We start from the raw sequence: 19,186 nt of genomic DNA on the forward strand, positions 1-19,186 counted from the left end.
TCAATTTTGGGGATTAGGTCACCAGGCCTTTCTTCCTAGTCTGTCATAGTCTGGAGGTCTGTCAGTTCTTTGGAAGGTGGTAGCTTGTGTGTTGCTGTGATGCTAGAAGTTATACAACTGGTATTTCACATAGCAGCAGTGTCACTGTCTTGACCATCTAGAGCTGCTATGAGAGAAATACCAAAAATGGATGGCTTTAACAAAGAGAATTTTATTTTCTCACAGTCTAGTAGGCTACGAGTCCAAATTCAGGGTGTCAGCTCTAGGGGAGGTCTTTCTCTCTCTGTTGGCTCTGGAGGAAGGTCCTTCTCATCAATCTTCTCCTGGACTAGGAGCTTCTCCATGCAGGACCCCCAGGTCCAAAGGATGCACTCCGCTTCCAGCACTGCTTTCTTGGTGGTATGAGGTCCCCATGTTCCTCTGATATCTTCTCTCTTTTATATCTCAAAAGATGTTGGCTTGATACACTATTTAATCTTGTAGCTCTCATCAATATAGCTGCTACTAATCACTAAACCAAAAAAAAAAACCAAACCCAGTGCCATCAAGTCGATTCCGACTCATAGCCACCCAATACGACAGAGTAGAACTGCCCCACAGAGTTTCCAAGGAGAGCCTGGTGGATTCGAACTGCCAACCTTTTGGTTAGCAGCTGTAGCACTTAACCACTACACCACCAGGGTTTCCACTAATCATCAGAATGATAGAATTTGGAAATCCTGGTGGTGTAGTGGTTTAGAGCTACAGCTGCTAACCAAATGGTTGGCAGTTGGAATCTACCAGGTGCTCCTTGGAAACTCAATGGGGCAGTTCTACTCTGTCCTATAGGGTCACTATTAGTCAGAACTGACTCGATGGCAATTGGTTATTATTATTTTTTTTAATCCATCTCGTTAACATCGTGGTGATAGGATTTACAACACGTAGGGAAATCACATCAGATGACAAAATGGTAGACAATCATACAATACTGAGAATCATGACCTAGCCAAGTTGACAGATATTTAGGGAGGACACAGTTCAATCCATGACAATCAGTCATGCAAATGATTATATCACCATAAAAACAAAAATACTCAATCAGAGTTTCAAATTCTGGAGGAACAGGCAGGGAGGAAAAGATAAACGTTTCACTTCTGTTTACAAAAGCATAGTCTACTAAATTGTCCAGTTATACACAGCTGAAGAGACAAGGAAAAGGGGCTGCTTATATCTAGAAAATAGAACATTAAAGCATCCTTCATCCAAACCCATTGCTGGCAGGTCAATTCTGACTCATAGCGACGCTATAGGACAGAGTAGAACTGCCCCGTAGGTTTTCCAAGGCTGTAATCTTTACAGAAGCAGACTGCCACATTTTTCTCCCACAGAGCAGCTGACAGGTTTGAACCACTGGCTTCCAGTTAGCAGCCGAGTGGTTTAGCCACTCCACCACCAAAGTTCCCTATATCAGCTTACCTATACTTAAGGAGAGCTAAGCATGTCTTCTTATCTGACAATATTTCCCATGCAACTCATAACATATCAAAGAAGCCTAATTATTTCTAATTATAAGCTTAATTATCTTTCTTTTCACAAGGTGAAAGTACAAACTCTTTGTGATCTTCCAGAGGCCTTCTGGGAAATCTCAAAAGACAGTTTTAGGTGTGACCAATATATTTAGGATTAGATTTTTGGAAGGCAAAAAAATCAAAAGTTGTCAGGGGTGTTGAGTACTTGGTTAAGAAGGATCATGGGTCACTGAGAAACTATACTTCACCATCTGCTTAGCCAAAGAAACAATAAAATATTCTAGAAGTAACATAATTGTTTTAAAAAAAAAAAAAACAGCTCTTTTAAAAGTAAGAAGACTTGGTTCTCTTAAACGATGAAGGACATGACTGTAAAGTCAGTCTAAAGGGCAGGGAAGTTATTTTGATAAAATACAGAATCTTTGCCTTTTAGGCAGATTACTCAGAAGGCAAAGATAATTTTTTACAACCTCTTACTAAGAGCAACCCAGTAAATAAAAAAATGTCATTTTAACAGAGGGAAAACCAAATTTTAGTCTTTGACCAGTATACTATTTGGTATTAAAACTCTTTATCAAATCTTAGCCAGTTTTAACCAGGGCAAATAAAATTACTTTTCCACAAACATTCTACACCTTTCCATATTCATTTAGGTATTGTCCTACACTTTCCTCTCTCTCATTTTGAAACAACCAGTCATTTTATGTTAGGACAAATTACTCTCTTTTTTCCTTAAGACATACATCCTGCATACCTTGCATATACAATCCAGCCTAAGTCCAAGATTTTGAATGACCAAAAAGATCTTGAAAACTGTCTTCAAGCTGACATACCACAAAACATAATTACTGTTGAAATAAAATTTTGTCAGAACAAATTCATGTTCATTAATTTTGGGAAATATTAAGACTATTCAACTTATACAAGTACTTATCTATCTCTCAAACCAATAAATCTCTCTTGGAAAAAGTATAGCCAGAATGTGCCTTAGAAACGAGGATGGCGAGACTTGTCTCACATGCTATGGACACCTTATCAGGAGGGATCAGTCCCCGGAGAAAGACATCATGCTTGGTAAAGTAGAGGGTCAGTAAAAAAAAAGAAGATTGACATAGTATCAATCCATCTAGTTGAAGGTCTTCCTCTTTTTTGCTGACCCTTTACCAGGCATGATGTCCTTCTCCAAGGACTGATCCCTCCTGATAACATGTCCAAAGTATGTGAGATGAAGTCTTGCCATCCTTGCTTCTAAAGAGCATTCTGGCTGTACTTCTTCCAAGACAGATGTGTTTGTTCTTTTGGCAGTCCATGGTATATTCACTATTCTACACCAACAGCATAATGCAAAGGCACCAATTCTTCTACGGTCTTTTTTCATTGTCCAGATTTTGCATGTTATGAGACTATGGAAAACACCATGACTTGGGTCAGGTATGCCTTAGTCCTTAAAGTGACATCTTTGCTTTTTAACGCTTTAAAGAAGTCTTTTGCAGCAGATTTGCCCAATATAATACATTGTTTGATTTCTTGACTTCTGTTTCCATGGGCATTGATTGTGGATCCAAGTAAAATGAAATCCTTGACAACTTCAGTAGTTTTCTCTGTTTACCATGATGTTGCTTATTGGTCCAGTTGTGAGAATTTTTTGTTTTCTTTATGTTGAGGTGTAATCCATACTGAAGGCTGTAGCCTTTGATCTTCTTCAATAAGAGCTTCAAGTCCTCTTCACTTTCAGCAAGCAAGGTTGTGTCATCTGCATGTTGCGGGTTGTTAATGAGTCTTCCTCCAATCCTGATCCATGTTCTTCTTCATATAGTCCAGTTTCTCTGATTATTTGCTCACCATACAAATTGAATAAGTATGGTGAAAGGATATGGGATGGTTAAGGTTGTGTGTCAACTTGGCTGGGACATGATTCTCAGTGGTTTGACAGTTATATGATGGTGTGATCACTTCCACGACAAGATTTGATATTATGCGATCACCTCCATGATGGGATCAGCTGTGAGTAGCCCATCAGTTGAAAAGAGTTTCCTTGGGCTTGTGGCTTACATTGAATATAAATGGATATTCTGGCAAGGCTTGTGGGCTTTTGCTTGTTCTGGATCTTGAAGCTGACTCCTATTTATCTGACCTCCTGTACTTGAAACTTGAGCTACCAGTTTACCTGCAATCTTGTCTGCCTATCTTTGTGATTCATTGATCTTCACAGTCTGTGAGCAAGAGCCCTGCTCTCCAACCTGCTGATTGTGGGTTCGCCAGCCCATGTGGCTACGTGCATCAGAAGAAGCCTCTATCCTGGCCCACGGACTTGGGATGTTCCAGCCTCCACAATCATGTGAGCCATTTCCTTGATATAAATATCTATATATATATTTATACACTTTACTGGTTTTGTTTCTCTAGAGAATACAGCCTAAGACAGGATACAACCCTGAAGTTGATGTTACCTGTTCAATATGAGGTCTGAAATGTCCCCCATCAGCATTTGTGGAGGAGACCATTAAGATTGCCTTGCCGCCACGTATAATCTTACGGAGACTATGGACTAAATTTTGAGCAAGACATTGAGAAGAAACCAAGTGGCCACCTTGGTGTCTCCAAAGCCATTCTGAGTGGGTAAAACATCTAGCCTGTTTCTAATTAGCTTTTTCAGCCTCATTTGGTTCTTCTTGGGGTTTCCGACACTCTTCCAAGCCCCTCAATGGGGGCAAGGGTCCTAAAGCTTTGGCGACTCTAGGGAGTTGAGGATTTGGGATACAAAGGCAAAGATCTGGCAGTAAAGGAGGAGTAAAGTAGAGGAGTAAAGGAGGTCAGGAGATTAGAAGGGGGCAGAGGAAAGGTTTTGAGGAAGCTGAAGGAAAGTCTATGGTGGCAAAAAGGAAGAAGTGGGGGGAGAGTGATGGCAGGGAGAGGTCTTAGATGAGCCAGTTGGGGAGATCTCAAGTTTCCCAAAGAGGCTATTGAAATTCTAAATTACCTTTAGTAAAATGTTTCCATGTTTTGAGATACTGGGCAGAGTGAGTGCCATATTGATACAGCATATAGTCAATAAGAGAAAAGGAGGAGGAAGTGGACACCTAGAAGATTGAGAGTAACTCATGGGAAGAGCAGAATCAAATAGAAAAAGGAGCAGATATTTAAAAAAGTCCGCTCATGCACAATCCCAGCCTGGGAACCAAAAGGGCTCCTCATGCAATTCTCTTTGAGGAGTGAAGGACTCTGTGCAAGTCCTGGACAATGAGGCAGGAAAGACCATGTGGCCTCACAAGAAAAGACCCAGAGCAAGTCCTGCTCAAACAGAAAAGGGCCCTGCTAAGACAAAAATGAACTTGGCAGAGCCCTGCTGAATAGACTTGAAGTAACCCCCTGTTGGGCTTCTACAGACCAATGACTGGAGCACTGGATTAGGAGCTGTGACTCACCACTATGGATCCCAGTTTCCCCATCCAAGAAAGGACACTAAGGGTCCAAGAAGCTGGCGTGATTACCTGGGCAAAGGCAATGAGATGCAAGGGGCAGTCAGCGCTCCATCCGAGTCACAGCACCGTTAACCACCAAATAAAAAACAAATCCAGACTATGATAGAGAAAAGTTTTATTCAGAAAGAAAAGGGAGAAAAGGAAAGAAACGACTATGATAGTGGAGGGGGGCGGGCACTGCTATAATAGGGAGAACACTCTGACCGTGAGATATGCAAGCGTTTCGAAGAGGGAAAAAGCATTTTCTTCTACAGAGACTGAGCATCAACAAGGTTAGAAAAAACCCAGGTGTGGGGAAGTGGGATCAAAGGGTGACATCATCCAATAGTAAATCAGAATGTTTTACACTGAGGCCACCCTATGTCCAGGAGGGGCCCTTAAAGAGATGTGAAGCTGGGCCAAAGTTCAGGGATTTAGGGGAAGGAAAGACGCTTAGCCAGTTTGGTTTGCAAACACTTGGCTTCTGATCGATCAGTGGGGACAAGCAATTCAGTTACTCTCTTATGAGGCAAGGAATTTGGAGCATCTGTGTCTGACCTGACCATAGGTAAACAAGGAGGCGTCTGGGAGTCTTATCTGAGTCATATAGAAAGGTTGGTCATTTACAGCAAGTTGTATGCCTGAACACCAAGTGTTATGGATTGAATTGTGTCCCGCCAAAATATGTGTTGAAATCCTAACCCCTGTACTTGTAACTGTGAAACTGTTTGGAAACAGGTGGTTTCCTCTGTTATGCTAATGAGGCCATGCCAGAGTAGGGTGGGTCCTAAACCTAATCACCTCTGCGTTGTAAAAAGAGCAGACTAGACGCAGAGACACATACAGCGGGAAGAGAACAGGCAATAGGACATGCATCAGTAACTGTAAGGATTGCTGGCAGCTAGTAAATACTGAAACAGACAGAAAAACCTCCTCCTGGAGCCATGCCCTGAATTCAGACCAGGGCTTTGAACCGGTTGGTTCCAATTCGACCCCCTGCCGAGAATTTACATGGAAATTGTTAAAATGTAGATTCTGATTCAGTATATCTGGAGTGGAAATGCAAATTCTCAGCAGGGGATCATACTGGAAGGAAATGGTTCTAAGCCCTTATTCAGACTTTTAGCCTTCTGAACTATGAGAATGTAAATGTTTGTTTTTTAAAGCCACCCACTTGTATTTCTGTGGCAGCAGCATTCCAAAAAAAAAAAAAAAAACCCATTGCCATCAAGTCGATTGTGACTCATAGCAACCTTACAAGACAGGGTAGAACTGCCCTATAGGGTTTCCAAGGGACACGTGGTAGATTCGAACTGCTGACCTTTTGGTTAGCAGCCATAGCTCTTAACCACTATGTCACCACGGTTTCCATAGCAGCATTAAGGAACTGTAAAGTCTCTATTCTCTAGTGAATCCTGCCAACTGTACCAATTGTGCAAACTGGACTAGGATCACCCACTTCTGATGCCAAATTGTATGGTGAATAACAAAGCCCACTCCGCATGTCAGCTGCATCATATGGAAATCTCACCTTCCCTTCTCTGTTCAATTGACACCCCAGTTGCACATGCAACCCTTCTCTCATCCCTAGCCACCTGGTACAAGGTCAGCAGGTACTAGCCATAGCTTGGGATTCCACATAACTCTCTCCTCTTCAGACCAGCTGGCCCCAAATTTGGGGTTTTCCTCTACTCCCTTAGGGTATCAGCCACAAGTTTAAAAATCCACATGACTCCCTCTACTTCAGATCAGCCAGCCTCCACTACCCCTTTGGGTCCTATATTTCACTGGAATGAATCACAGAGCTCACAGGAAAGACCATATCTGCGATAATAGCTTTAATATAACAAAAAAAGGATATAAACAAAAAGATGCATAGGGCAGGATCTGGGATGGTCTCCCAGTGCAGAGCTTCCATGTCCCAAGGGGACATACTAACCCTCCCAGGAGCAAGTTCACTCTTACCAACCAGGAAGCTACATCTGAACCTCAGGGCTCAGGACTTTTATCAGCGTCGCCACAGGTCCATGATAGGTTACATCATGCCCCTTGAGGCTTAGTCAGCATCGGGCCCCCAGGCCGATGGGGTCTGGTCAGCTACCATCCATTAGCCTCAGGCATAGTCTGATTCTCAAGAACCCAGAACAAAATCAAGGGTAGGGGAGATGTCATTAATCATCGCTCTTTTCCAGTGTCTCAGGGACCAGGTAAAATTCAATATTTAACAGAATGTGGACTGTTTTTCTCACTGCTGTGCCCCCAGCACCTGGAACAATGCCTAACTCACAGTAAAAAACCTCGATAAACGTGTTGATTGAATGAACTTTAGGATTGGTGGAGGAAGAAGAGGAAGAGGAGGCGGAGTCACCATTCCCTGAGGCTGGCTCTTTGGCCCATCCCTCCATGCCTATTCAAGGCTCCCATAAGGGACCTAAAGCTGGTGTGAGAAGGACTGTGTGGACTTTAGAGGTGTCAGTCGTGCAGATTGCACTCACCCTGCTCCACTTCAGACCCTAAATGTCACAACCTTTAGTGCCACCACCCAAATCCCCAGCTACCAAAGGAGCCTCTTCCACTGAGCTAGGGGTTGGGGTATATCAGTGACAGACTTGGTCCCTGGCCTTCCAGAAGCTGTCTAACCCCCTGCAGGCTGGGCAGCACAGAGCCAGGAATCCCCAGTAGGCGAGTCCTGAAATTCATCTTGCAGCCTGTCTTAGTTTCTTAGTGCTGCTGTAACAGAAATATCACAAGTGGATGGCCTTAATGAACAGAAATTTCTCACAATTTAGGAAGCTAGAAGTCTAAGTTCAGGGCGCCGGCTCTAGGGGAAGGCTTTCTCTTTCTGTCATCTGTAGGGGAATGTCCTTGTTTCTTTTCAGCTTCTGTTCCTTGGTTCCTTGGGCATCTTGGAGTGGCATGTAAATTCCCCACCGTTTGTGCTTCCTTCTCTGTGCTTCATCTTTTATATCTCAAAGGGGATTTGCTTTAAAATACACCCTACACTAATATAAGGGAGCCCTGCTGGCACAGTGGTTAAAGCACTCAATTCTAACCAAAAGTTTGGCGATTCAAACCCACCAGCTACTTCATGGAAGAAAGATGTGGCAGTCTGCTTCTGTAAAGATTTACAACCTTGGAAACCCTATGGGGCAGTTCTATTCTGTCCTACAGGGTTAATATGAGTTGGAATCCACGTGATGACAATGGGTTTGGTTTTGGTTTTTACATTAATATGGCCTCATTAACATAACAAAGAAAACCCTATTAAAAAATGGGATTGCATCTGCAAGTGTTTGCTGTTGTTAGATGCCATCTATTTGGTTCTGACTCATAGCAACCCTATAGGATAGAGTACAACTGCCCAGTAGTGTTCCCAAGGAGTGGCTGGTGGATTTGAACCTCCAACCTTTTGGTTAGCAGCCAAGCTCTTAACCACTACTCCACCAGGGCTCCTCTGCGAGTGGAGGGTTAGGATTTGCAGCACCAATTTTTGGGAGACACAGTTCAATCGACAACACAACCTCAAAGGAGGTTTAAGAGAGTCTGTGTCTGGGAAAGTCAAAATTCAGCCATGTTGGTCCTGTCTACCAGACTACTTTCTTCCACTGTAGCTTCCTGATTCACAGTGCCGGGTCCTAAGACCTTTCTCCCGGGGGCTGAAGATGCTTCCCCAGCCCCTCCCCTCATGCTCCACAGTGGGGCTTGTTCTGAGTTGGGAAGGGCACTCGAGGCAGGAGGTCACCTATCTTTCCCCTCTTCTGAGGGCCCTAGTGCCTGTGTTACACAACTTTGGACACTCACTTGGAAGGCCAGTTTTCCTCTGGCCCCTTAGGGCACCAGGCCTACCTACCACAGGAGGGGTCAGTGCCCTAGCTAACCATGGCTTCATCTCTCTCAGGCTCCTGACACCTCCTCCTAGTTAGCCCTCCTGCGAGGTCCCAGAATGCTCTGGGGGCAGGGGGTGGAGTCCACCTGACATGGGACAACAGATAACTTTCCTTACCAAAATTATGTAGAAAAGTGGGTGTCCTCATGGGGCCCAGTTAGAGGTCACTACGGAGGGTTTCTTTCCTTGGTGGAGTCAAAGGAGCCCGAAGGAGATGGAAATACAAGAAAGGATGGAACCCAGGGAGATGCAGACAAACACACCTTCTCAGAAAAGGCAGATTTTATTCCAGCCTTATTGGGGAAAGGGAGAGTTTTACATAGCAATTTTTAAAACTTGTCAATCTCCTTCACCAGAGAGGTATAGGCCAGCTGCAGGTCACGCCAGGGTCACTAAACTCGCCAGAGTTACAGCAGGCGAGTGAAGGGGACTCTGCTCAGGCCTTCTCACCCTTCTGCTGGGACACACGGGTCTCCGGGGGGGCCCGGCGGAACCACTCAGACCAGGAGCCATCATAGACGGCCACGTCAGGCTTGCCACAGAGGTATGCAGCCAGGGCAATGTGGCAGGCGGTGACGCCCTTCCGGCAGGTGGCGATAAGGGGCTGTTCAAGGTCCACCTTCTTGGCCTCGAACATGGCACGGAGCTCCTCAGGGCTCTTCTCAAAGCCTTCTTCCGTCAGGAAGTCCATGAACGGCATGTTGACGGAGCCACGGATGTGGCCCGAGTCCAGTCCTGGGGTAGGGGCAGAGGACGCAGGGAAAGACAGGGTTAGGGGCAGCAGTGGGAGGGGCCGAGTGGCACCTGCAGGCTGGAACCAGCATGGCTTTAACTACTGAGAGCTTTGCAAATAAAAATAACCTCTTTGTCCTGTTCAGAGCTCAATATATTCCCAGCCTTACTTGCGTTTGCTGCCCATGACTTGAGACACCTGCCCCCCCCCAAAATCTGTCTTGCAGTAGTAATATCCAGAGCCATACCCATTGTAGGAGACAGGGATATGAGTCTCAGCTCCACCATTTATTAGCTGTTTACCTTGGGCAAACAGTTTCATTTCTCCGAACCTCAGTTTTCTCATCCGTAAAATGGACTCAGTGGTATGTACCTATCTCATAGGGTTATTGAGAAGGGCAAATGAGATGATTCATGAGAATGCTACGTGTTGTGGCGGTTGCTGAGAACACAGTGGGGAGAGAGAGACACATCCCAGGCCTTCTAGGAGATCACGGTCTAACAAAGAAGACAGACGTTAAACAGATAACCACATAATGCATTAAATATATTGCTCCATTTTATAGGTGAATACCCCGAGGCTTGGTGAAATGAAATGGCTCACCTAGGGCCACACACTGGGTCCCCTGGTTTCCCAGTTGAGCAAATGGTTGTGGAAAGAGCATGTGACCTATTGTTAGAGGTAAATTCAAATCCCAGCTTCTGCCACTTACTGGCTGGGTGGCTAACCAAAAGGTCTGCGGTTCAAACACACCAGCCACTCCACGGGAGAAAGATGTGGCAGTCTGCTTCCACAAAAGATTACAGCCTTGGAAATCCTGTGCTGAGTTCTGTGCTGTCCTATCGGGTCGCTGTGAGTCAGGAGAGACTCGATGGCAATGGGTTTAGTTAACGGGGGTTTTCCCTATAGGTAAAATGGGAACAAGTACCCACCTGTGCAAGGGCCATAATAAGGTGCAAATAACACATGGAAAGCACTGGTTGCTGCAGAAAGCGTGTTAAAAAAAAAAAAAAAAAAAAAACACCAGTTGCCATCGAGTCGATTCCTACTCCTGGCGACTCCAGAGAAGAACGGCGCTCCCCAGGGTTTTCAAGGTTGTGGCCGATGGGAAGTAGATTGCCAGGCATTTGTTAGTAGTCAAGTGCTTAACCATCTGTGCCACCCAAGAACTCCACAGAAGGCAGGCAGATGCTCAATAAGCGTTAAGAGTCCCTAGGTAGTGCAAACCTTTAACGTGCTCAGCTGATAACTGAAAGGTTGGAGGTTCAAGTCTACCGAGAGGCATCTCAGAAGAAAGGTCTAGCGATCTATATCCAAAAGCTCAGCCATTCCGGAATTGTCTCCACTCCTAGTATGGCCCCTCTGCCAAATTCAGTCACGGAACAGCACAGCAAGTGAAGCAAAGGGGAACGGGCCACCGCCAGCACCGGAGCTGCCCACAGGGCCCAGCCCCACTATGCCTCCAGCCACTCCTCTCTTCCCGCAAGTACCCCAGACCCTGGCAGCCTCTGAGCCCTGAGAGTACGGCCCAGTTGCCATCCAGCCCATTCCACCTCAGGCCAACTCTGTGTGTGCCAGAGAAGGTCTGTGCACTGTAGGATTTTCAGTGGCTGACTTTTTGGAAGCAGACTGCCAGGCTTTTCTTCTGAGCTGCCTCTGGGTGGACTCAAACCGCCAATCATTTGGTTAGTAGCCAAGTGCCTTAATTGTTTGCACCACCCAGGGACTCCAGGAGTAGGCAGGAGCCAAGTTTCTCTTTGTCTGTTTTCTTATTATTATTAGGTGCCATCAAGTCCTTTGGAAACCCTGGTGGCGCAGTGGTTAAGAGCTATGGCTGCTAACCAAAAAAGGTTGGCAGTTCAAATCCACCAGGCACTCTTTGGAGATTCTATGGGGGAGTTCTACTCTGTCCTACAGGGTCACTAGGAGTTGGAATCGACTTAATGGCAACTGTTACCAAGTCAGTTCCAACTCATAACAACCCTATGTACGACAAAATACAACACTGCCCAGTCCTATGCCAGCCTCGTAATCGTTGTTATGCCTGAGCCCGTTGTCGCAGCCACTGTGTCAGTTCATTTCGTTGAGGGTCTTCCTCTCTTTTGCTGACCCTCTTATCTGTTTGGGCTCCCCTTCGTCAGAGAGATAGAAGGCAGATATCCTGCTTTGCTTTCAGCATTTCCTTACTCACGAAACCAAATATTCACTCTAGAGAAATTCCTGACCACAGATGATCCCGCCAGTGGGTTTTCTCTCACCCAAAATTGAATCCTTTCTTTCCTGTTGGAAGTCAGCTTGGTGAATTTGAATTTCAAAAGATATGGCTGGGTGGAATGCCAGAGACCACGTGGTAACCTGATACCAAACCAAAACCCAGTGCTGTCAAGTCAAAGCAGGCTCAAGGTGACCCTATAGGACAACGCAGACCTGCCCCACAGGGTTCCCAAGGGGCAGCTGGGGGACTCACACTGCCAACCTTTTGGTTCGCAGCCAAGTTCTTAACCACTGCACCACCAGGGCTCCTGGGCCTGATACCAGCTGATCTCAGTAAAAGGGGAGGTCAGGGTTCTGTATTTCTCCCTGTCCCCCGCTTCTCTGTAAACCTCATTGTACCAGCTTCTTTGAGCCAGTTGCTTTTCTGGAATCAAAATGGTCTCCCTATATGTTCTGGTGGCACAGTGGTTAAGAGCTACGGCTGCTAACCAAGAGATTGGCAGTTGGAATGACCAGCTGCTTCTTGGAAACGCCATGGGGCAGTTCTACTCTGTCCTGTAGGGTTGCTATGAGTCAGAACTGACTCAATGGCAAAGGGCTTGTTTTTTTTGGTCATATGCATATAGAATAACTGCTCAGAATAAAACTTATGTTCAAATCTCTTGGTTTTAATTAATTTTAACACCTTCCTCCAAAAGTCCCTCCCACCCTGTTGAACCTGGCCAGGTGGGAGTGGGAGGAAGAGCCTCACCACGATGGCCAAGGTGGCTTGGGGCAGTGTGGGGCAGTGCAGAGCCAGGCAGGCTCAGCACCTGTGATCCTCAGTGTCCCCATAAGTGAAATGAGGGGATAACCCCACCTACCTCACAAGGTAGTCAGGAAGTTTAGCGATTGTAGGGAGAAGCACCTAGTAGCACTCACATTTCTGTCCCCTCTCCCCAAAGTCAAAGAGGATCCCAAAATTCTTTCACACGAGTCAGTCAAGAGTTCCTTGGCTCTAAGAGGTGTTCTATTTTCTAAAATTATAGCAATTTCTTCCTGTTGCAGTTTCATCTTTTTGTCTGGAAACTTTAATCTCATGTGCGCTGACCCTACCAAAAGAGTTTATCTGTTGGATTCAGGGGTGTTTATCTGCTGGTTTCAACATAAAAATGTTTTCAGCCTCCAGGCAGTGGGCTGGATTGAAGCACGTTTAAAAGCTGGAGCACGCAGAGTTTTGAATACCGTTTTGTTTCTCTCCCCACCCCCATTAAACAGCTTCATTGTTTTCTTCTGAGTATATAAAGGGCACCTCTTCTATTTACACTTGAACATGCAAGTACAATTAAAGGGATTCCCACTCCTTAGGAGACTCTCACTGGGGTCTCCTGAGGAGACAGCGTAGGAGGTGGTTCATCCTGGCCACCCTGGCTGAGCACCCAGGGAAGGCCCAAGGCCTCTGGGGGAAATGCTAGGAACTGACGGGCTGCGTGCAGCAGGGATGGAATGAGCCCTGACCAGAGAAGCTTGGAGAAGAGCCAACTAGGGGAGAGGCACACTGGCCAAAAAGCAGGGCTCCTTGCTTCTCTCCAGAGTCTGGCCTCTCACTTCCTGGCTTTCCCTCCCCACCAGGCCTGCACAGTTCTCATAACCTCTGACACCAGGCACCCTGGCAGCTGGTTCTTCCAAGAACTTCATCTCTTTCAGTCCTGGCAATGCAGGGAGATCACCCTTCTGACACTAAAAGGGATCCCAGGCTCAGAGGGGAGAAGTAACTTGCCTCAGGACACACAGTAAGGGTGCGTGACATGACTCAGGTCTGTCCAAGCCTGTGTTCTCTAGCCCCCAAGCCTCCCTGGCAAAGGGAGCTGAGACAGGGGAATGGACGAGATGACCTTTTGTGCTCCTCTGCTGCTCATGCTCAGAAAGTCTGATCTTTTTGCTCCAGCTTTGGTCAGAAGATGCCCATCAAGGCAAGGTCGCAAGTTAATACCCCTCGGCCCACTGGCAGCTGTTGCTTCGCAAAGGGAGGAAAACCTGTCTGGCCCTTTCTTGCTTTCCTCCTAGCTCAGCCCCCAGGCCGGGGAGAGAGAGCCATAGGCAGAGGGGTTGCATCCCATGAAACATGGGGGGAGGGAGGGCTGTGACCCTTTCCTCAGTGCCTGTGTTTGCACAGACTCACCCCATCCACAGCACCAGCCTTGGGAAACACCCCACTTTGAAGCCTGCCGACCTGGGGTCAAGCCTGGGCCATTCTGCCTCATTCTAGAAGTCTCTTTTTAGTTTCCCTACCTGCAAGTAGGACCAGTCCTAACCCCCGGCTTTCTCCCCTCAAAGGCTGCTATAAAGGGTTCTGCAAAAAGGGCTAATTAGGCATCAATATCCTCCCTCTCCATTCCCACCCCTCAAGGAAGGGAGGAAAAGAGAAAAACATTTATCAAGAAATGGGGCTGAATAACACAGTTTATGAAGAAAATATTCTACATTCTACTTTGGTGAGTACTGTCTGGAGTCTTAAAAGCTTGTGAGCAGCCATTTGGCTACTTCAGTGGTGTCACCCCTTCGGGAGCAAGGAAGAATGAAGAAAACTAAAGACACAAGGGGAAGATTAGTCCAAAGGACTAATGGACCACAACTACCACGGCCTCCACCAGACAGAGTCCAGTACAACGAGATGGTGCCCGGCTCCCACCACTGACTGCTCTGACAGGGATCACAATAGAGGGTCCCAGACAGAGCTAGAGAAAAATGTAGAACAAAATTCTAACTCAAAAAGAAAGACCAGACTTGCCGGCCCGACAGAGACTGGAGAAACCCTGAGAGTATGACCCCCGGACACGCTTTCAACTCAGCAATGAAGTCACTCCTGAGGTTCACCCTTCAGCCAAAGATTAGACAGGCCCATAAAACAGAAAGAGACCAGAGGGGCACACCAGCCCAGGGACAAGGACTAGAAAGCAGGAGGGGATAGGAAAGCTGGTAACAGGGAACCCAAGGTTGAGAAGGGAGAGTGTTGACATACTGTGGCATTGTTAACCAATGTCATAAAACAGTATGTGCAGTAACTGTTCAATGAGAAACTAGTTTGTTCTCTAAACCTTCATCTAAAGTACAAAAAAAAAAAAAAAAAATTAAATAAATGGTGCCAAAAAACTCCTGTGCCTGTTCTCTCCTTCCTCCCCACCTCCCCATCCCACCCCTGAGCTCCTATAGGTGAGCAGGGTTCCCTTCACTGAGAGCAGTTCAGAGGTGAAAGGACTTGAGGCCACACATGAAAGTGGCACAAAACCAAACCATCAAGTGGATTCTGACTCATGGTGACACCAGGTGTGACTGAGTAGAACTGCCCCACAGGGTTTTCTCGGCTGTAATCTTTATGGAAGCAGATTGCCAGGCCTTTCTCACACAGCACCACTGGGGGGTTTGAACTACCCACCTTTAGGTTAGCAGTCAGGCACTAACTGTTGGCCTCACCCAGGGACCAATCAGGATGCAAACCCAGGTCTGACTCCTACCCCGTGCCCCATGCAAACAGGACCAGAGGCATTTGGGGGCATAGAATTGAGGCCGGGGAAGTTGCTCATCCAACCAAGGTCTAGGCCAAGGCATGTGCCCACACCCCTATACATTACAACCAGATTGCCAAACACACCAGTGGCTCCCCAATCCCACCCCAAGTTGGGGCTGTGAACTTAGAGTGAGGGAGGGAAATGCCACCCACTCTGTCTTTGCAGATGACCTTGAACCTGTACAGCTCTTCACACTGCTCAAAGTCCCTTTCTAGCCACTGCTGCAGTTAAATAAACACCCACCCAGGAAGGTGGGCAGGGCTGATACTATTCTTCTCATTTCATAATGAGGGAGCCCAGGGAGGCGAGCAACTGGATTGCAGTCACACCACAAAGGACTGGTTGAGCTAAAATTAGACTCCATGTGCCCTGGTGCCCCTGATGGGAACTGGAGGAGGTGGGAGTAGGGCCACAGAGAGGGGGCAGAACTTTAAAATCCAGGGCTTTCAGAGGCATTGCCCGCAGCAGGCTATTTCCCCTCTCTGATCCTCAGTTTCCTCATCTGTAAAATGGGAATGAAGAGATCAAAAATGTCAATCTCAAATTCTCCCTTTTACTTATTTCTTAGTTTGCTTCTGGGCAGTTTGGAAAGTAGCTGGAGCACCAATTCCACCATCCCTCCCCTCAGTGGTGGCTTAAGTCCCAAGGAGTGATGACATCTTGGACCGAGGCCAGGAGGGGGCTGCAGACGTTCTGGGCCAAGAGTCTTTGTTAGGTGCCAAATGAACCTGAATCTTTAACTCCAGACCTTCAGGGAGCATGCAGGATGAGAAGAACAGGTGACCAGGGCAAAGTCGTGCCAGGAGGGCAGAGTCCTTCGCTCTTCTGGCTCTGCCACTAACCAACTGTGTGCCTTTGGTCCGCCTCTTCCTTGGTGTGCCTCAGTCTTCCCTCTGCCCTATGATGTGGCCTTTTAGGACCTGGAGCTCTAAGAACCTATGAAATGGCTTTCAAAGCATTTCTCCCTCCCAGGCCCAGAGAGGAAGAGACATTTTTCAACAAGTTAGGCAAAATGTTGCATAGCAGTCAGCTTCTGCAAAGGAAGGGCTCTGAGTGAGGAAAGAACCACCATTCCTGGACTGTAGGGCCACCCTTCCACCCAGGCTCTGGTCCAGAGAGATCGAGGGAGATGTTCTGGCAGGGGCTACAGGGCACCCAGCAGAAGGGATGGCAAGGAGACTGGTCCTGCACCTGGGAAAGGCGGGGCCTGGTGGTTCCCTCTGGTTCGCAGGTTCTAGAGCTCAGCGTTGCCTCTCCTGGTGCTCCCCCAGTAGCAGTGTAGAACCCTCCCAGACTCCCTTCACCTACAGGCAAGGAGTCGAGAGCCTGGGGGTGCCTAGTGGAAGGGATTCCCTCCCGACCCTTGGGGATGGGGCAGGGGTGGTTTTGCATCCTGGTTTAGAGCACAGCCTTTGAAAGTAGGCAGCCTCGCTGAGCTCAGATCCAGCTCTGCCACTTCCTGAGCAAGCAACCGAGCTTCCTGGCACCTCAATTTTCTCCCCTTTAAAATGGGGGTGTAGAGCCTCACTGAGTGAGAAAATGGAGCATTCCGTGCTTAGCAGGCAATGGCAGCTGCTGTTACAGCTCTGCACACGGGCTGCGTTGTGTGGAAAGTTATCACCCCGGCTGCCTTTGTCAACACCAGTCAGTGGCCCAGGTGGGCGAGATGTAGGGAAGGGGAGCTAGGGGAGGGTTCTGGTCAGAGTCTGTAAAGGCGTCTGGGGGACTAGAAGTGCCCTGAGAAGCTGAGTGTGCCCTCGGGGGGACCTCTGTACAGAGCTACGCATGTGTTGGCTCATGGGTGTGACGCCCTTTGCAACACTCTAGGGTGCCTGAGAGTGCATGCGGGTGGGCATGTGACCTGCCACCTCTGCAGATGCCACTCCACATGGATGCTGGGTCATTTGCTGGCACATGGCTATGGGGACACATATGTAGGTCCTCATGCATCAGAGCTGAAAAAGCCTTTGATTTGGCTCCACCCTCTCATTCTACAGATGGAAAGACTAAAACCCATAGGTGGAGAGCGCCCCAGTCATCCTCACTGCCCATCCACAGGGCTCCTTACACTGGGCAATGCTCCCCGGGGACCACCCACCCAGCTGCACGACCTACCTACTGCATCTGGCTCTGGCTCAGTGCCCAGGTAGCGCCCTTGGGACCGTGAATCCACCAGCTGGAACCTCTTAGATTTAAGGTTCTCCAGCACCTGCTCATAGGTCTTGAGCAAGGAAGGGTTGAGTGTGGCTTTGAAGACAGCGGGCTCTGGGCGTGAGGGCTCAGATGTCACTGGGTGGCCCTCTTTCAGCCAGTTCCGGAAGCCACCATTGAGCACTGACACAGTTCGGTGGCCAAACACACGGAACATCCACCAGGCCCTGGGCGCATAGAAGGTGCCCAGATGGTCACCATCATACACCACCACATGTGTGCTGTTGCTGATGCCCAAGCGGCCCACATAGTCGGCGAAGCGCTCCTCACTGGGCAGCATCATCTCGTAGGGTGAAGCCGTGTCCCGACACTCCTCTATATCAAAGAAGGAGGCGCCAGGCACATGGCGCTCCAGGTACTCCTTGCGAGCTTCACGGGTACCCGGCGAGTACCACGATGCATCCAGCACCCGCAGGCCAGGCCCCAGCTTGCCAGCCCGGACCGACTCTGCCAGCCACTTGGTGGAGACCAGTGCCCGGTAGAGCACCTGCTGAACCATGTTTTCAGCTCTGTGTGTCACCTGGTGTGGCTGGGAACCAGGAAAGAGAGATGGTTATGAGGAGGGCTGCGCGAGCAGTGGGGTGGGGCCTGGGAGGAGGAGCTGGGGCCCTGTTTTTCCAACAGCACTCCCCTACGGTGTTATGGCTATAGCAACCCAGGGATCATGGGGCATGCAGTGCGATAGGTTTGCAGGTTCCCTAGGAAAGGCCTGGGGCCTGCAGCTGAAGGGGGTGGGACAAGAGCTTCTGAGGGCTCCAGTTGGGGGAACTGGTTGGGGAAGGGGGCAAGAGTCCTGCCCCCTAGAAGCTGCAATACTCGCCCTCAGTATCCTTCCAGGAAAGAGCAGTGAAAAGATGGCCAGGATGGGGGGTGATGGCTTAGGATCTCCTTTCCTGGGAGGGCAGGAGGTGGGTGCATAGGAGGGAAGGTTCAGTGGAGCCCCCCACGCATCTGGGACTTGCCTGCGCCCTTCTGCAAACCCGACTGCGGCCTCTCGGAAACCCGGGTGGCGTAGTGGTTAAGCGCTACGGCTGCTAACCAAGGTCAGCAGTTCAAATCCACCAGGCGCTCCTTGGGAACTCTATGGGGCAGTTCTACTCTGTCCGATAGTGTCGCTGAGTCGGAATCGACTCGACGCGCAACGGGTACGGAGCCCTCTCAGAAGCCCGAGCTCGCCAGCCTCCAGAATGCCCGAGTCCAGCCCCGGTTCGGTGCCCTATGCGCCATTTGGATCAGGAGTTCCTGGGGCACCGCGGCACTCTGCCCCACTCTCGCCACCGGAACCCTCCCCGGGCCACAGGTGGCTAGGCCGGTGGCCCATTCCCGGGAGGCCCGCGCGCCTGGCTGCCGCACTCACTCGCCCTCGCCGCCGCCCTGGCGCTCGCCGTGCCCGCTGGAGAAGTTGGCCTGTTCAAACCCGGAGCCCGCAGCTCCCCGTCCGGCCGACACCATCGCGCCGCCGCCCGAGGGGGGACCGCGCGCACCCGCCGCCACTCCGCGCTGCTCTTCGCCCGGCGGCGCCCTCCCCGGCAGCCCCTCGGCGTTCAGCGCTTCTCCCGCCCCGGAGGGGCTCCCTTGGGCGCTAGGCGGCACGGGAGCGGGCGCGGGGACCGGCTAGGCGG

The 19,186-nt window shown here is 48.8% G+C and overlaps 1 protein-coding gene across 2 annotated transcripts; it reads right to left on the reverse strand.

Moving 5' to 3' along the window:
• Positions 1 to 9,128: 9,128 nt before the first annotated feature.
• TST (thiosulfate sulfurtransferase) lies at positions 9,129 to 19,174 on the reverse strand. Of its 2 annotated transcripts, none has more exons than XM_049884352.1 (3): positions 18,922 to 19,174; positions 17,469 to 18,093; positions 9,129 to 9,593 (listed from the first exon to the last, which is right to left on the reverse strand). In XM_049884352.1, exons 2-3 carry the CDS (start codon positions 18,061 to 18,063, stop codon positions 9,295 to 9,297), a joined length of 894 nt encoding a protein of 297 aa, XP_049740309.1. In that variant the 5' UTR covers positions 18,064 to 18,093; positions 18,922 to 19,174; the 3' UTR covers positions 9,129 to 9,294. The 2 variants fall into 2 exon arrangements, with proteins under 2 accessions (XP_049740309.1, XP_049740310.1); XM_049884353.1 differs by lacking the exon at positions 18,922 to 19,174 and adding an exon at positions 18,527 to 18,911.
• Positions 19,175 to 19,186: the final 12 nt, after the last annotated feature.

This window comes from Elephas maximus, chromosome 4 (genome assembly GCF_024166365.1).
Source record: "Elephas maximus indicus isolate mEleMax1 chromosome 4, mEleMax1 primary haplotype, whole genome shotgun sequence".
Taxonomy (NCBI): domain Eukaryota; kingdom Metazoa; phylum Chordata; class Mammalia; order Proboscidea; family Elephantidae; genus Elephas; species Elephas maximus.